Source organism: Ctenopharyngodon idella, chromosome 23 (genome assembly GCF_019924925.1).
Source record: "Ctenopharyngodon idella isolate HZGC_01 chromosome 23, HZGC01, whole genome shotgun sequence".
In the NCBI taxonomy this organism is placed as follows: domain Eukaryota; kingdom Metazoa; phylum Chordata; class Actinopteri; order Cypriniformes; family Xenocyprididae; genus Ctenopharyngodon; species Ctenopharyngodon idella.
This window is the reverse complement of record NC_067242.1, coordinates 6,604,400-6,622,320: the sequence shown is the minus strand read 5'-3', so window position 1 is coordinate 6,622,320 and position 17,921 is coordinate 6,604,400. Positions and strand designations below refer to the sequence as shown.

Here is a 17,921-nt window from a genome sequence, read left to right as displayed (position 1 = left end):
TTTGTGCAGATAAAACTTAACATCAACTCAAAGTGAGAAATTATTCAGCCCTATGTTCAGTTCATTGTGGTTTATGTATGATTTCCATCTTTAAAAACTGAGTTTGATCATGTATCCTATACATTCAGATATATAATGATGGAAATATAAAGTATAGTTAAAACAATCCAACACCAGTGGCACATAAAATTCATGTAATGTCATGTAAAATTAGTTCTGCACTTCTTTTCAAATCTGAAAATTGTAAAACGCATGTCTGTGTTTAATCTGGCGTCTCATCATTGACAACTGTAGCCATCCAATCACATTCGCACATATAGAATCGTTGAGACCCGCTGAGCCAATGATTGTGCGATTAACACCGACGCGTCCCGCCTCTCAGGGCGGGCTCAACCAATCCAGCGCGCTCATTCTTGCATAATTAACGCAGGCTTGCGGTGGGCAGTGACGCAGAGTCTGAGACTTTCCTCGTAATTTATCAAAAATATCGCTTTATTCGCCGGAACGGAGTAATTACTTTATTCCCATTCAAGCTTCAGACCGCTGTAACGCAGTACCGGATCAAATCCATGTGATTTCGTTTGTTCGAGACAGGACAAGCCCTCTTACATGTGGATATTGATGTGGTAGGGAATAAATAAAGATGCCGCAGCCGAAATCGCGCAAGATCGCCGTCCTGGGCTACAGATCCGTCGGTAAGTGGCTCGCGCGGCCCGCGTGCACTGCGTAGCATCTGCTTTGCGTTTTGTGTATCGTTCGCATCAGCTTTTGATATTTCCCCGCATGCATGAGATTCGTGCGTGCTCTCGTGAGCTGAATGTCACCCCATGCGCGTGCTGCATCCGCATGCATTTAAGCACGAGCTGAAGAAAGCATGCTTTGTGACATATAATATAACACACCCTACACCCTCGTGCATCTAATCCCAAACTTCATTCGCATTGTCTTTACGATTAACGCAGTGTGAATGCTGTTCTGCAGATGCATGCAGGCCTCAGTTCAGTGTCAAAGTGCTTATACTGCCTTATTATAATTCATGCATTTTCATTCTTCATATCATGAATGCATATGTCAGCACCTCACAGAGGCCTGCATTCATTTATAGTAGCTTCATGTTATCTATATAGATGCCAGAGACCACTAAATATAGCTCTCAGATCTCATTTGAATTGATGGTCAGATTAAAAATGAGAGGTTTTGCAGTATCCAATCTGAATTGAATGTGAACTCCCAATTGGAGATTAAGAGTTTAATTGGAGGGGAAGGTTTTCAGTGGAAATAGCTTGATAACTTGAAGTTATTATGTGAGTTCAGAAGACTTATTTTGTCTATTTTGGAGCTTGACATTCATGATGATGTACTGATGCTCATGGATCTGTGCAGTGACTCCAAATGTCAAACTTCCCACTTGAGTTGGATCGTGATCTGGTCGATTTTATTGAGTCGTGGTCATTTAGAGCAGATTTATTCTCTCTGCAATAAAACGTTTACACAGAACATGTGTGTGCTGATGTGTGTGACGATTCCTTGCAGATCACAGTTGAGAGAACATGCGAACATCACATCAGGACACACTCGAGCTGACTCCAGCCTTTGGGAACAGTTCCTGTCATACAGTCATGCTGGTTTCATGTGATCGTGATCAAACCTTAGCATGCATTCTTTGTCTTCACTGCATTCAGTTTCAACTTGTTTTCCCAAATCATTTTTACTAATATATAAATTAGTGATTCAACAAAAAGATTAAGCTGAACTTAAAATTTGGTAATAAAATTTGGATAATTGAACTCTTAATGCTGTTCAGGATGTCATTTTTTCAGGTAATAAATTAAATCAGTTGTTGTGAAACAAATTAACATCATTTTTGTTTGGAGAAGCACAAATTGAACTGTTTTGTTTTTCTTGTTTTCCTGGCTGAATATTTTTGGTTGCCAGAATTTTGGTGCATCATACATGCATCCATCCGTCCACCCATCCATCCATCTGTCCACCCACCCATACATCCATCCGTCCATCAGTCCATCCAACTATACATCCATCAGTCCATCCAACTATACATCCAATCCTCCACTCATCTATCCGTCCACTCATCCATCCACCCATACATCCATCCGTCCACCCACCCATACATCCGTCCATCCATCAGTCCATCCAACTATACATCCATCCGTCAACTCATCCATCCATCCACTCATCCATCCACCCATATATCCATCCACCCATCCATCTATCTGTCCACTTATCCATTCACCCATCCCTCCACTCATCCATCCAACCATCTATTCATCCAGCCATCCATCCATCCGTCTACTCATCCATCCACCATCCATTCACCCATTATCCACCCATCTATCCATCCATCCATCCATCCGTCCACTCATCCATCCACCCATCAATTCATCCACCATCTATCCACCCATCCATTCATCCAGCCATCCATCCATCCGTCCACTCATCCATCCACCATCTATCCACCCATTATCCACCCATCTATCCTCCCCACCATCCATCCCGTCAATTCATCCACATCAATCCACCCATCTGTCCATCCATCTGTCCATCCATTCATTATCAATCTATCCAGCCATCCATCCATCCACTTATCCATCCATCCATCCATTCATCCAGCCATCCATCCATCCGTCCACCCACCCATCAATTCATCCACCATCCATCCACCCATTATCCACCCATACATCCATCCATTATTCATTTATCCACCCATCAATCTATCCGTCCACTCATCCATTCATCCATCCATCCGTCCACTTATCCATCCACCCATTATCCATCCATCCACCCACCCATTTATCCATCCATCCATCCATCACCACAACTTCTGACAACTTCACAACATCTTATGTAGACCTTAATTGGACCTGTATTGAAAATGTTTCATGAAAGCATGCAGGACAAATAAATGTATGTTTTGTGTCTGATGATGTAATGAAGCTGTCAGCTCTCATCAGGTTCATTTCAGGCCTCAGTATGGCAGATGCATGTGAACTTTAGATAACATGACGTATGTTTTGACCTCCAGTTTCAGCTCGATTCAGCCGTCAGTTCTGCGTTTGTCAGTTCTGGTTTTCAGCTCACTATATGGCAGTGCCGTAACCTTCACTAGTCAATGCTAATGAAAACCTTCAAGTTTGATTCTAAAGATGCACTCAAGTCTCTGCAGTTTGATTAAACCATCCATAAGCTCTCTATTTTGTGATTTCCAAAAGCAGTTTAATTTCTTTTTGAGTAGAAAGTCTTTAAATCCGTCTCGTGTAGGAATTGTACAGTATTCCTGCTCTCATTACAGATGTAAGCGCTTCCAGATTGTGGAGGATCTCTGCGTGTCCACTTCACTGGTCACTGACTAAATGCCGTCCGCCCACATCTGGGCTTTGTTTGCGGGGTCACGAGCCAGCCGATCGGAACTATATGTTCCTGATGCGTTTGCTCCTGTTTCAGTGTCTATTTATAGAGCTGATGAGGAAGGATGCTTGAAATCCGATGCGCTTCCATTAAAATGGAGGGATTCAGGGCTGCTGCTCTCTAATGGCTTTAACATAGAGAAATGCTTGTAATGAACAGCTAAAAAAAAAAAAAAAAAAAAAACAGATGGAATAGATATTGACTGTTTGTTTAAAAGTTAATTTATATTCCTGGTCTTATTGTGAATGATACAGAAGTGACATTATTATAATGAAAATAAATGTTCGTTTTTTTTTGTTTTTTTTTTAAGATTATTTTTTTATTAAGTTTTAACATTTACAGTACACCCCACCCCTTGACGGCATATATGTATATATAATAAATGTTCGGTTTTTATCAGTCTCTGAAACGAGTTTCTATTTTCTGTTGATGTTATCCGTCACTTAAGGATGACATAAGGATAAATCTTGAAGGACTTATTTTTTAGATGGCATTTTCATTATCTCATTATTTTAACACATTAAAGATTTTGAATTATTCACGTGCGTTAACGTTGACAGCCCTAATTTAAATGCAACAATTCACTCGTAAAAATATTGATAAAAGTCATAACCCCTAATATGGTGGCTGTAGCCCCGCCTTACTTTTTAAAGAGCCAATCACCTTTTTCGTCTGTTTGTTACTTTAGAATGTGAGAGGCTGTTATTTTGTATCATGTGAGCTGAAGACACACACAATTGTTACATTTTATTTCTAATTTGGAATCTTATCTAACTGTAACACTGACAAACTTGTTACATTTTTGGAGGCTTTGCCTTTGGTCTTTCCCCATTAGCTGTTGAGTGGAATGACTTTAGGAACGTCCGCATTTCACAATCCAGTTTATTCCTGATGGATAAAATAATTTTTTCTTTCTTTTCATTGAAGATTCTCCTGTTGCATCTCTAGTCAGAACATGTTTGGACGTTCCGTTTGAATGATCAAACACACTTCTGTCCTTCAAAGAGCTGCACTTCCATTCCGGAATGTCCCGATGTTCCTGTGGGCTTTTCCCTGTGAATGAGAGCTCGCATTAACAAATGCTGGATGCAGAGAGGAACTCGCCGTTGTTATAGCAACAGGCTGCAGGGCAAATCTGCCCACACACTCATTCTGTGTGTGTGTGTGATTGTCCTGCGTTACTACCACTATGGCAGTTTCATCACAAATGCTCTTTTGAATGGGAATGTCTGTGTTTAATCACAGAGAGAATCACATGAAACCAGTCAAGAACCGTCTAGGTCACGTTTCAACCCAAATTCAAAAGGATAAATAATTTTTTGCGTATAGAAACAGAAGCTTGTTGAGATGTTTGACATTTTCTTGATCTACTGTTTTAAGATATGTGTTTGTGAGATATGAATAGTTTCATTTGGCATTATGATAATGATTTCTGCATGATTGTGTAAATCTCTTCAGCATGTCCTGTGAGCTGGTCATGCATTGCATAACTGAAGAAAACTACGCTGTACATGTATGTAATGTGTTAATGCATGTTACTAGTGTGAAGTTCACGTTCATTCTCTTGTAATCTGGAGGTACAGATCATCTTTCACGCTTTTTGACTTTGTGTTTCTGTGTTTTCAGGAAAATCTTCCTTGACAATACAATTTGTGGAAGGCCAGTTTGTCGACTCCTACGACCCCACTATTGAAAACAGTAAGTCAATCAAATCACAAACAACTGCATCATAATAATAATGTAGGGCTGGGAATTGAAATTCACTCTGTGAAGTGAGAAATGACCATAGATGGTATATACTGTATATAAAACACACACATGGTGGTTGATTTGGACTAAAACTATGATTTACCTTTTATGGCTTGTTGCATCTGGTCTAGTTTGGACATGGTGTTTGTCTGTTTGCTTGTTCGTAAACTGAATGTATTGACCGTATGTTGACCTCCTGTCCTGTGTGTGTGTGTGTGTGTGTGTAAGTAAACACTGTTTTTCTTCATTCTCCTCATCTGGCTGTATGACAGAGAGCTGTTGGCAGGGAGATGTAAACTCTGGAGGAAAGCCATGTGTATGTGTGTCATATTTTGTTGTGCAGTATAGATGCAAATGCATGTGACTCCAGCAGCATCAGCGTTTTTGCTGCTGATTGCAGACGCAGTGGAGATCCAGTCAGCATGAGCTGCTTCTGCTCTCGGTCACTGTGACTTTGAAGAGCCGCTTTAAGTAGACCAGATGTTGTCTTATTAGATTATGATGAGATATTTTTAAAGGGGCGTTTCATAATGCAGTTGTGGAACAGTAGTTTGAGTGGACTCATGGAGGCGGGGCTTGAGTTATGTGGGTGTGGCTTTCACAGAGATGAGGGTCAGAGACATTATTTTAATTGCAAAAACTCTTTCCGTGAAACAATTTCATTTTTTAAAGATATTAATATTTGTATACTTTTTCAACATTGATAATCATAAATGTTTCTTGAGCAGCAAATCATCATATTAGAATGATTTTTGAAGGGTCATGTGACACTGAAGACTGGAGTAATGATGCTGAAAATTCAGCTTTGATCACTGAAATAAATTACAGTTTACAATATATTCACATAGAAATCAGCTATTTTAAATTGTAAAAATATTTCATATTTTTTCCTGTATTTTTGATTATATAAAGGCAGCAGAAGAGACTCTTTCAAAACAATAAAAAATCTCACAGACCCCAAACTTTTAGTTTATGTATGTTTATAGGGCTTGTGTGTGATTAATGTTGGTGTATTGATTGTATCTGCTGATGTCTGCAAGCTTTCTCTCATCTGGTGTTTTATTTCTCTCTGCAGCGTTTACGAAAATGATCACAGTGAACGGTCAGGAGTATCACCTGCAGCTAGTCGACACAGCTGGACAGGTGAGAGCGGCTTTACTCACACACGACTTTACAACTAAACCAGCCGAGTTCAGTAAAACAGTACCAGGAAAACATAATTAAAATTAAAAAATGTTGCCTTGGCAATTAACTGAGATAAAATTTGTTTCAGTTGAAGTACTACAACTGAAATAAAAAATAAAGCTAAATAGAACTATGGTAAATCACTAATATTATTTAAACTTAAATTAAAATTAAAACTAAAAGCCAATTCATAATATTAATAAATACTATAATAGTATGTAAATATACACTTCAACATCATGAATCATCATTTATTTTTTTAATGCATCATCTCTGAAGTGTGTTTTCCTCTTTCAGGACGAATACTCAATTTTCCCTCAGACCTACTCCATAGACATCAACGGTTACATTCTGGTGTATTCAGTCACATCAAATAAAAGGTAAGAGCGCAGATGGTTTTTAAACTCCACTGAGATGAACATCTTTGGGACTGATTCCTAAAGGATGTGTCTCTGCTTAAAGGGACTATACGTAAAAATGTTCATGTATTAATTGCTTTTTGATTGACAATATGTGAACAGCTTGGAACGAAACTTCCCCAAATTCCTAGGTTGTCTATGAGAGCATGTAGACTGATTGTTTGTTTGTTTTTATGTGAAGGAAGTTTTTGCCGGGAAAATCAAAAGGATGTGATGTTTACACTCCTTCCCGAGAGCCTCTCTTCTGTTCAGTGACATGAAATGAATTCTTATAATGTTCATGATAATGCTGAAAGAGTCATTCTGTACTGTAATGCCAATATTTTCGTCTTCATCTCCGGATGTTTGATGATGTTAATTAAATTATAATATCAGTCTCTCTTTGTGTTACACCCTTTAACCAGTTATAAAATATAACCATCCAGCCTTAATATTATGAAGTAGTGCTGCATGATTAGTGAAAAAAAATATATATATATATATATGCAATTATCAATTTGCAAAGTCTACAATTCAATTAAATAAATATATTTGCTGCATGTTTCAGAGTGAAGAGAAAGGCTTATCAACAAAAAAGAAGTTTAAGGGCTCCTGTGATTTTTCCATCAAAATAAAAGTCTGATGGTTTAATGTTTGAAATTGAGTTAAGATAGACAAAAATATTCGTATTTTAATTTTACAGTTGTGAAATTATTTTATTTTACTTTTATTTTGTACAGTGAAATATTGCAATAGTAATATTTCTTACTTTCATATTATTTAGTAGTTTTTTTTATACTTTGTTTAGTAGCAATAATAAATTTTTTTATGGCCATATTGATTTATAATCAAATTTTTTGGGCCAATTGTGCAGCCAAAAAATTGCAATTATATATTTTTCCCAAAATAGTGAAGCAGTGCTGATGGTCTTTGTGTTTTAAAAAATCTGAATATGTAAATGAATTTGTCCTTCATTATAAAGTGTCTAAATCGAGCCCAAGGACATGATGTGACTCTAATAACTTTGTCAAGAGTCGTTCCATGACTTTATGAATGTTTTATGAATAATGTTTCAGGAGGATGATGGTGTTTATGCCACAATCTAGTTTGAACTCATAAGCAGGTCTTGATGAATGATGCAATAAACCACTAGATATTTTAGTGATTTTCTTCTGTGATTAATCACCTCTGCCTGTATTTTTCTCATTATTAAGTCGGTTAAAATCCTCTGCCATAATTCCAAATTCTGATCCATATCTCCCTCTTCTTTGCAGTTTTGAAGTAGTAAAAGTTATCCATGAAAAATTGTTGGATATGGTGGGAAAAGTACAGTAAGTATGTTTATTTTATTTATTTATTAATTCAGCATTTGCAAAGTTCAGACTGGAGGTGTGTTGATAATTAAGGCTGGTGGTATATTAAAGTCAACATGAATCAGTTTACTTCCATAATGTGATGAAATTCTGAGGAAAACATGATATTTAACAAGAACGAATACTTAATCTTGAAGAATCATTCATGATAAAACCAGGAAAATGTATTAAAAGAATATTAATGTGGTCAGTTTTTTGACTGAATTATCAACAGAATAAATGACATTTGCATGTGTTAAACTCTCTTTTCCTAGAGTACCCATAATGCTGGTGGGCAATAAGAAAGACCTTCACATGGAACGGTACGTCACGTCAGGCTATTTTTGCATTAAGAGCATTTGATTAATGAAAGCATGTGATATTCTGTTCCTGATACGTCACATGATGATGATGATGGATTCATAGATGTGCTTCAGCTCTTTCACATGTTCCTGCAGTTCAGACTCCGAGGCAGTGACCTAAATTGAAGGCAAATTAATCTTTCTGCAAAAAACTATAATTGAGCTATATTGAGCTTTTCCACAAATATGATCTCTTGTGAACAGTATTTCAGACAATAGGTGACCGGGAATAAAGAGGAAAAGGTTTGCAGGATGTGATGTAATCCATGTAAATTCCACCTCGTTGAAGCTGGATCTGAGGCGGTGGAATAAACCTGCTGTCAACATCCTTTACTAGTGTTCGTAAAGGATGTGAGCGTAATCTGAGCCTCAGGGAGGATGATGGGTCGGTTATTCCTGCAGTGAAACCGAATGCTACACAAACATTAGAGAAAGGCAAATAAAATGCATTGACGCAGAGGCTGATGATGCAGCTTCCGTGTGTATCTCGTGTTTCGTGTGTGATCTGCAGTGTATCGATCCTCTGAGCTTTCTGTCTCCGTCAGGGATCCGGTTTAACTCTTACTGTTCCGTCATTCTTTCATGTTCATGCCTTATTAATGAAAACTCCTGTACAAGTGATTTTTTTTTAATCTCAGAGAGGTTTCTCTTCTGGTAAAATGAGTGTAGATTTGTGTGCCAGATTGTGGACTTCAGTGTATAACCTGTATTTGAAGCTGTAATGACGTCACGTGTGTCTCTCTCAGTGTCATCAGTTGTGAAGAAGGCAAAGCTTTGGCAGAATCGTGGAACGCAGCGTTCATGGAGTCCTCAGCCAAAGAGAATCAGGTAATGATGCGTTTCCTGTCTGACCTCCTTCCTCTACCTCTAGTGTTTTCTTAGGAAGTGCTGCATCTGCAGAAGACTTCAGTGTTACTCTCAGAAGACGATCATTGATCACACTCTCTGATGGTCAATAACATTTGATCCAACAGTCTGCATACATTCAGTATTTGTATACAACATCTCTGAATTTACTTTCCGTCTCGGCTAACATCATCAGTCCATCTTATTGTTCAATCTCCTGTCATATGTCAGATCTCAAGATGCTCTTCCAGTAGTTTTGTACCTGAAAACACACAAACTCCAAAAATATTTAAGCCTATATTTAAAGGGGTCATGACATGGATTTTTTTATTTTTTGCACAAAAAAACATGGAAAACCATCATTTACAAACAAAGCATTATGAAATCATTTACTTATAGTTGTGATGCAGCTGCTGTCAGATCCAATACAGTCAGCTGCTTCGTCTTTCAACAAAATTTTCTTTGCGAACTCTCCATTACACTGTGCCTTGGTTACAAAACAATCTGCAGTCAAATGCTCCGAACAAACATATAAACCTCCGACATGATCCGGGACGGCATTAAAATAGACCATCCACTGTTTCCGACACTGAGATCCTTCTGAAGTCTGTACAGAGACGCAAACCAGCTGTTTAAAGCAAACGTTTCTTTACTCTTCTGTTTACTCTTCCATTTGTCCTGTTGTCGGCAGATGTCAGAAACTGAACACACATCTGTATACAGTATCAGTGTAGACAGCATCAGTGATTATAATGACTTCTATTTGTGTTTGACGTGACGCTCACATCTAGTGTAGGCAAATGTCAGCCATTAAGATACTTAATGCCAGTGGGCGGGGCCTATGATGCGATGATGTATAACTATTGGTTGATGTCTTGCTCTGGAGGCAGTCATATGCAAATGTATTTGCCCATGTGGCATCACAGATCCTGCAATATCAAAACGAGCCGTCTTTGGAGCTTGATTAAATGCTTTGTTTATAATGAGGAGGATGTTCGAAGCTCTGAGACTTGCAGGATGTTTTATTAGTATAAAGACCTCTTATATGTCAAAAGATCAAGGCAAATTTGATTTCTCAAATGTCATGACCCCTTTAAGATTTTTGTTTGTTTTTGAAAAATTCATTTGGATTACAAATAAACCTAACATGATCCATATTTGTCAGACTTACATATATGAAACAGGTCAGATTTCTGCAATAGCACTAATAAACTAAATGTGTTTTAAATACACAATTTATATATTTATCATCAATAAATCCAATTTGTTTCAGTCTCATACATATGAACTAACTGAATATTGCTTGTTCCGCAGCTAGCCATATTTTAACCATGTTCATATTTTTTCTAACTTATAATAATTTTAATTTTCACAGTGAACAGATTCATGCTAATTCTAAGCAGTTTGAATAAATTCATTTAGAAATGTGATTATTTAAATCAAATCAAATAGATGCAAATAGTTGAGTGCAGAAGTCTGACCCATTTCATTTATGGATGAGTGACAGATATACATCACATTACGTTTATTAGTTTATACGATTAAAATACATAAACCTTAAATTTAGGCCTAAATATATTTTGAGTGCACTCACATCCATCGCACTTCATTGTTGGTTTATCAGCAGATGTGTAGTGAGATGGGACAAGATGTTAATTGAATATCACAGTTCCTGTTTTCATCCCTGTTGGTTTTCCCTTCAGTTTCTCACGGAGCAGATAGTCACGGTCCATGATGGATGTCTCACATCTCACAGGAGAATCAGTGTTATTTTAGAGGTGTTGATGAAGAACTGCAGCTAATTTCATCAATTATGTGATTTAATAATCAATCAGTTTATAATGCCCAATGTACTGTATAATGCATTCATTTCTTGTCTAAAATACGAAATCAGTTCTTGGCTTATTTTTTTTAGTGGTAAAATCATAAATTCTATCCAGTTATGTTATGTCATCATGCATATGAATGACTCAAACTGTGTGTGTTTGCAGACGGCGGTGGAGGTGTTTAAGAGGATAATCCTGGAGGCAGAGAAGATGGATGGTGGTGCTCCACAGGGCCGGACGCCCTGCTCTATGATGTAGATAACCCCGCCCTCCTCCCACCCTGACCCCACCCCCTCTCCCACAGTCTGCCCCGCCCACCGGAGAACCAGCACAAACTTTTCTAGCAAGCATGTTTGTTTCTGGCTGGTGTTTGGGGTTCACTGAGCAGCTGTGCTTTTGTGTTTTGGTCTAGTTTACGGTTAAGACTCGGTTAGCTGTAGGATTAACTGATTTGAACAGGGTTAAAGACACTTAATATGAAATGTTTGCTAGAAAAGTCTGTTTACAGAGCCCTCCTGCCCCGGCCCGCACCACAGCACTGGACACTGGGATATCCCTCTACTTGAAGTGGCTAACTGCCTGTTTTCCTGCATAGACATTTTCTTTTAAACCTTTTTTATACTTCATTTTATTTTAATTTTTTAGTTGTAATATTTTTTTTCTTTTATTTATTCAGAATCTTTTTGTGACATACATGAATAACACACAGACTCCCTCTGCTTCATGTCCGTTTTGCGTCTTCAGCCTTATGTCTCCATTCAGCTCTTCTCTACCTCTCATCTTCCTCTCTGTCCCAAACCCTCTGGAATTTGTATATCGTGTTTCTTAAAGGTAAATATGGCCAATAAAGTTGGCAGCATTCATTCAGTAGTGAATGTTGTTGGACTTTTTTTGATTGTAATCATTAAACGCAGCATTTTGTTTCACTATCACTGGAGTCGCTTGCTGTGATTTACACAATAACACAAATGAGTATGCAGTTTCAAATTGAGTGTTTTTATTTTCTTAATCATTAATATTTTAATACACAGACTTTTTAGATAAATTAAAAATTGTATAGATTAAAAACATTGCAACAAATATATATTTAAAATGTGTATTTTTTACAGTTTAAATAATCTGTTTTACATTACAGTAGGCCTAATGAAAATTTGGTGAGGTAGAATGTTTGTTGTGGGGAAAAAAATATCACAATGCATATATATATATATATATATATATATATATATATATATATATATATATATATATATAGTAAAATACAATCTCTTATTCATTTCACTTGTTTTTGTAGTGAAAAAAGACCAAAATGTTTGTAGAAATCAGTCATCATTAGGTAGATGCAGTAATGGAATAAATTAAGGTGTAAATGCAGTGTTTGTTTAGTAAATCAGAGTAATGAAAGGAGGTGAAATGATGTTTAAAGGGGTTATATGTAAGAATTGTCATGTATTAATTGTATTTTTTTATTGGCAATGTGTAAACAGCTTGTAACGAAACTAAAAAAAACGAGACCTTCCCCGACTTTCTAGGTTGTCTAATGAAGCCAGAGCCCTGATTTTAATGTGAAGGACTCGGGACGTTTTTGCCGGGAAAATCAAAAGGATGTGACGTTTACGAGCTCCCGTGGGCTTCTCTTCCGTTCTATGACACATGAAAGGAATGCTTGTATTTTCAGGATAATGCTTAAAGAGCCGTTCTGTACAGTAATGTAAGTGTAATGCAAAGAAAAGGGTTTAATTCAAACTAGTATATAGCCAGATCTATAAATATAGGCATACCTTATAATCATGGTGTGATTTTACCTCATCCACATGATGCCGGTGAATTGCAGAGCTTGTGCAAACATATCCACGATGATCAGATGCTTTTTAAATGCTGATTTCTCACCGCTGTCATTTTTGTTGTGTTTGTTATTGAAAGAAAATTGCGCGGCACATATTTTCATATAACCGTCGCTCTCGACAGCGTGGACGGCGTCGGGATATTCGTTAACGGTATATCGCTGCAAAGGTGTTTCCAACTTTTTAATTCTAAGCCAAGAACAAAAAAGAACTTGGTCGTGAGTATATCGAGGCATTGAATCTTGTTTAGTCTCAAGTACTTAACTTGTTCATGGGTGCTAGCACAAGCATTAAAGGTGCAATATGTAAGAATTTTGCAGTAAAATATCCAAAAACCACTAGGCCAGTGTTATATATTTTGTTTACTTAAGTACTTACAATTTCCCAAATGTTTCCAACTATTTGTAAATCGTGAGAAAATTGCAGTTTTAACCAAGGCTCCGGGACGTGAGGAGTCGCCTGTCAATTGCGTCATACCCGCGTTACCCTCGGTTTCTGGTTTTATTTTGTAGAAACCATGGAAACACCAAAGACGCTTTAATATTTACATGTGTTAATAGGCAAGGGAACAACTGTTTTGATATATTTATAGACAGAAAACTAATTGTTGTTATATAGCTCAACACGTTATAGCTTATTGTTTAAATCTAATTTTCTTGATTTTCCGAGAGTACCACGTTTTACCATGCCTCAGAGAACAACACTATTTTGTGAAGTAGCTAACATAGCATAATCAGATGCAACTTTATTTTTAGTAACAGTAATACAGCATTTTCTCCATCATACAATACATTTTAAAATTAATTGCATGCCATTTATCAACACAAGCCATCCAGCATTTAATATGATATTCTAAAATCGATCTATCTTACTGCAGTGTGTAACAGTGTCTCACAGCAGCTGCCGAGTGAACGCACAGAGTAACGTTATAACATTTTCAACACACTCAAATGTATCTAATATGATAAACAGAGCTGTGTTACCTCATACTCATGACCGGAAAAGCGGAAGCAGCGCCGGCGACTGTGGCATAATAAAAGTTCCGCTGCTCGCGGCGTGTGTTGCGCAATCGCTTCAGTGGCCTCGTTCAGCTCCAACAACACTCGGTCTAACTAACCCTAACCCTAACTCAGCTTCATACTACAGTAATGTTAATAATCGCATCCATGAATATGATTTCTTCCTGAGTCCTATCCCAATTCTTTTCCACCGGCCATTGAGGTGAAGACCACATGTCCCAGGATTCCACGCTCAAACTTGCCGTCATCAAGCTACGCCTTTGTTTTGAATAGACCTCTAGCAACCTCTAGCGGACAGAAAATATTACATATTGCACCTTTAAGTTGCTAGCTAATAACAAGGGTTTCTTGATTGTTCAGACATTCGAGTTTAACTTTAATTGTGATTAAATGGGTGAAGATTGTGAAATTTGGAGGGATATATTAAAACATATTAATAAATATTAAAATATAATATTAAAACAGTCCTGAGACATTCATCAGATGTCTGAAGAGTTTCAAATATGAACTTTTTTGTATTCAGTAATATTCCAGATAGGCTTTTTCTCTCATTTTTCATCTTTAATCAAAATGTTTCAGACTAAACATGTTTGATAATTGGTTTACAGTTTTTTTTCTGGTGTCACAATGTCAATTCCCATCTTTTGCAAAATCCCATGAACTAGCACTTCCTGAATGACGTTATCCTCCAGGAAGTGACATCACATCATTTCCTGGAGGGAAAACTGCAGAATGATCAGTAAGTATTATCAATGGATTTGATGAATTTTGGGATGTTTTGTGATGTTTGTTGTTTTGTGTCTCTCTAAAAACATTAATCCTGTTCAATCAAATGACACAAATTAGTTTGATAATATCAACATTTCAAAAGATGCTTAAAATATGAAAATTATCTTCCATGTTGATGTCTTGTATAATTGAGCAATGATTAGCTTTAGCTCTTTATCAACCTGCTCATTGGATAAATAATTGAATTATAAGTTAAATTGACACCAGGTAATCTGATGTATGATTAAATGAATCATATTTATTTATTGTTTTACAGTAATTTAAGCAGGTTCAGAAGGAATGATCCAGATATTGTATTTCTGGTGACACTTTTGTTAGTTTCAATCCTTCATAAATGTATAACAAGATGAATGTGATTCAGAACAAGATTAATATTGTGATGCAGATAAAGACCAGACAGGATGATCTGATTAAAAACTAATTTACATGTGCTGTAATGAATCAGAAAGGACAGCAGGGCTGTTTCATTAAAACCGTATTGAGCTGTGAATCAATAACACAATGACAGATGCTAGTTTCTGGATTTTTCTAACTTATTTACTCAAAGAACAAGCTCTGACAGTTTCTGCTTCAGAAAAGCAGTTTAATGTTTCTCAGGGTTGTTATCAAGTCAAACTAAAAACAAAAAAATGTTCTGACTGATTCATTTTTTGGTTCAATTCAAATTTGATTTGAACATATGAGTGATTCTTGTTTGTTTTCCATCTAAAACTCTCCAGATCTTCAGAAGGTCTCGCCTCAAACCCTCAGATGTGATCGAGCCCGAGTTCAGATGAAGAATAGTTTCATGTCATCTGGATTGTACGGTTGTGAATCACTGGGACATGAGAGCAGTTAGAGTGAACACAAGCCTCGCATTTGCAAAATGGCCCCACAAAGTCGAGCGAAGCAAAATCTATTGTGGCGTCGACTGAAGGCCTGGAGTCAAAGCCCAGAATCAGCAGTGAGCGGCGGGAAAGCGTCCCATCAGCAGAAGCCTAAAGCCCTCCATTGTGTGACCTTTGTATGGCGGATCTCGCGATATCTGGCCGCACGCGACCGGCTGTATATATTGGGCTGTCCAACTTTTCCAGTGTCACACTTTCTTACGTGTGGGTCAGTTTGGACAGTATCCAGTGGAAAATGTCGCAGTATTCTGGAAAGGTAAGGATCTGATTGGTCACGAGTCAAGAGAACCACCATCTTTCTCACAGAATCCAGCCTTTAGCTGAAAACATCTTCAGCACTCACGGATCTTCATTAAATCCCTTTCCTTCTGAAGTTTTATGCATTTACTTTGACTTTGTTAATATTTAGGCCGATGTTTGTCCTTATTTTAGGCCCCTGCGCGCTTGGAGCAGTCTGAGTTTTGCTGGCATTTATATACTATTGTAGTTTTTGTTAATATTTTGAATTAGATTTCATTTTTGGTATTTTCTGTTTTCATTTTAGTTTTAGTTAAAGTTTTAGCAATGTTGTGTGTTTTTGTCATTTTTATAAGTTTTTATATGTCTATATAGTTTTTAAGTTTTTGTTAATATTTTAAATTAGATTTTATTTTTATATTTTTTACATTTTAATTTTAGTTAGAATTTTAGTATTAGTATTTTATGTGTATATAGTTTTTATTAAGTTTTACTATTTAATATTTTGAATTCGGTTTTATTTTTATATTTTTTCATTTTAACTTTATTTAATATTTTAGTAATTTTATGTCTGTATTGCTTTTATTTTTTATTTTAATTTTTAATTTTAGAATTTTTGTGTTTTTAGTTTTTTTTTATTAAAAAAAACTAATAAAAACACAACAAAATATATTTTTATTATTTTTATAAAAATATGTCTATAGTTTTATTTTTTGTTAAGTTATAACATCATTTCTTCAACTGAAGACGAGAAACTTCGCCTTGGCAAACTAGTTGAAATAAAATAAGTTTTATGTTTGTTTTTTTTATATATATATATGTATATTTTATTTTAGTTTATTTTATGTCAAGTAATGAAAATGTTTTTTTTATGGTTTTTAACTATGATAACCCTGGTTTGGAGAGTTTCTGGCATTATTTTTTTAACTTTAGTAACATTATTTTATATTTAGTTTGATAACAGTTTCTAAGATGTTTCACAGGAATGGAAAACATTCAATCTTCATTCATCTTTATAGGTTATTGTCCAGCCCATAAAATGAAGGTTTTGAACATCATCATCATAATCTGAAGCACATTCTGGTCCTCATGACGTGTTGATTTGTTTTACGTGTTTCAGATCGTGTTTTACGAGGGCCGCTGCTTCACCGGCAGGCGGCTGGAGGTGTACGGCGACTGCGATAACTTCCAGGATCGCGGCTTCATGAACAGGGTGAACTCCATCCGCGTGGAGAGCGGCGCCTGGATCTGCTACGACCATCCCGACTTCAAGGGTCAGCAGTACATCCTGGAGCGCGGAGAATATCCCGAGTTCCAGCGCTGGAACTCCCACAACGATCACATGGGCTCCTGCAAACCCATCAGGATGGTGAGACATTCACTGCTGTTCATAGAAGAACCATTTTTGGTTCCCTAAAGAACCTTTCAGTGATCAGTTCTTTAAAAAAAATCAATTTTTATTAGTGTAAAGAATGTTTTAATAATATAAAGAACCTTATATGCATGGATGTTAAAGGTTCCTCATAAATGACCTCACTTCATTTGTTGAGAGCATTGCATTATGGGATGCAGCATCTCATGCAATATGCTCTTTTGTTTACTGCATATTTTAGAAATGCGACATTTCTATGTATACAGAAAATTTGCATACTCAAAATCAATCTGCACCCTAAGTATAACACACACTAACAAGGGCCTTAATGCTATAATTATGATGCGATTTCATGCAACACATTAATGAGGCCATGCATGAAAATATATCTCAGATATATCGACAACATTACAGTATGATTGTTTAAAAATTAGTGCATGAAGTAGACACATTATACAATGATAAACGTTGTCACATGACCTCATTGGAAAGTGAAGCTGAGAGCATTGCATTATGGGATGCAGCATCTCACGCAGTATATGCTCTGTTGTTTATTGCATATTTTAACAAATGTAGAATGTTTTTCCATGCATACAGAAAATGTGCATACTGTGCATCGTATGCATGCTTCA

The 17,921-nt window shown here is 36.6% G+C and overlaps 2 protein-coding genes across 3 annotated transcripts in view; both read left to right on the top strand.

The window, feature by feature from the left end:
- Nucleotides 1–191: 191 nt before the first annotated feature.
- Nucleotides 192–12,070, top strand: rheb (Ras homolog, mTORC1 binding). Of its 2 annotated transcripts, XM_051882051.1 has the most exons (8): nt 412–695; nt 5,050–5,121; nt 6,248–6,315; nt 6,655–6,737; nt 8,030–8,086; nt 8,383–8,430; nt 9,216–9,297; nt 11,307–12,070. In XM_051882051.1, exons 1-8 carry the CDS (start codon nt 644–646, stop codon nt 11,397–11,399), a joined length of 555 nt encoding a protein of 184 aa, XP_051738011.1. In that variant the 5' UTR covers nt 412–643; the 3' UTR covers nt 11,400–12,070. The 2 variants fall into 2 exon arrangements, with proteins under 2 accessions (XP_051738010.1, XP_051738011.1); XM_051882050.1 differs by lacking the exons at nt 5,050–5,121; nt 6,248–6,315; nt 6,655–6,737; ... (2 more) ...; nt 9,216–9,297; nt 11,307–12,070 and adding an exon at nt 1,534–5,041 and having other exon boundaries at nt 192–695.
- Nucleotides 12,071–12,371: 301 nt separating this feature from the next.
- The window catches only part of crygn2 (crystallin, gamma N2), a 6,481-nt gene continuing 931 nt past the window's right edge, over nt 12,372–17,921 (top strand). Inside the window, exons 1-3 of the mRNA XM_051882052.1 lie at nt 12,372–14,743; nt 15,513–15,936; nt 17,038–17,286. Of these exons, the coding sequence (XP_051738012.1) occupies nt 15,799–15,936; nt 17,038–17,286 (387 nt within the window). The 5' untranslated portion in view covers nt 12,372–14,743; nt 15,513–15,798. The remainder of the gene's footprint in view (nt 14,744–15,512; nt 15,937–17,037; nt 17,287–17,921) is intronic.

Excerpts from the sequence above, each read along its gene's own strand:
- rheb (XM_051882050.1), top strand. The coding sequence starts at position 1,954 with ATGCATCCATCCGTCCACCCATCCATCCATCTGTCCACCCACCCATAC.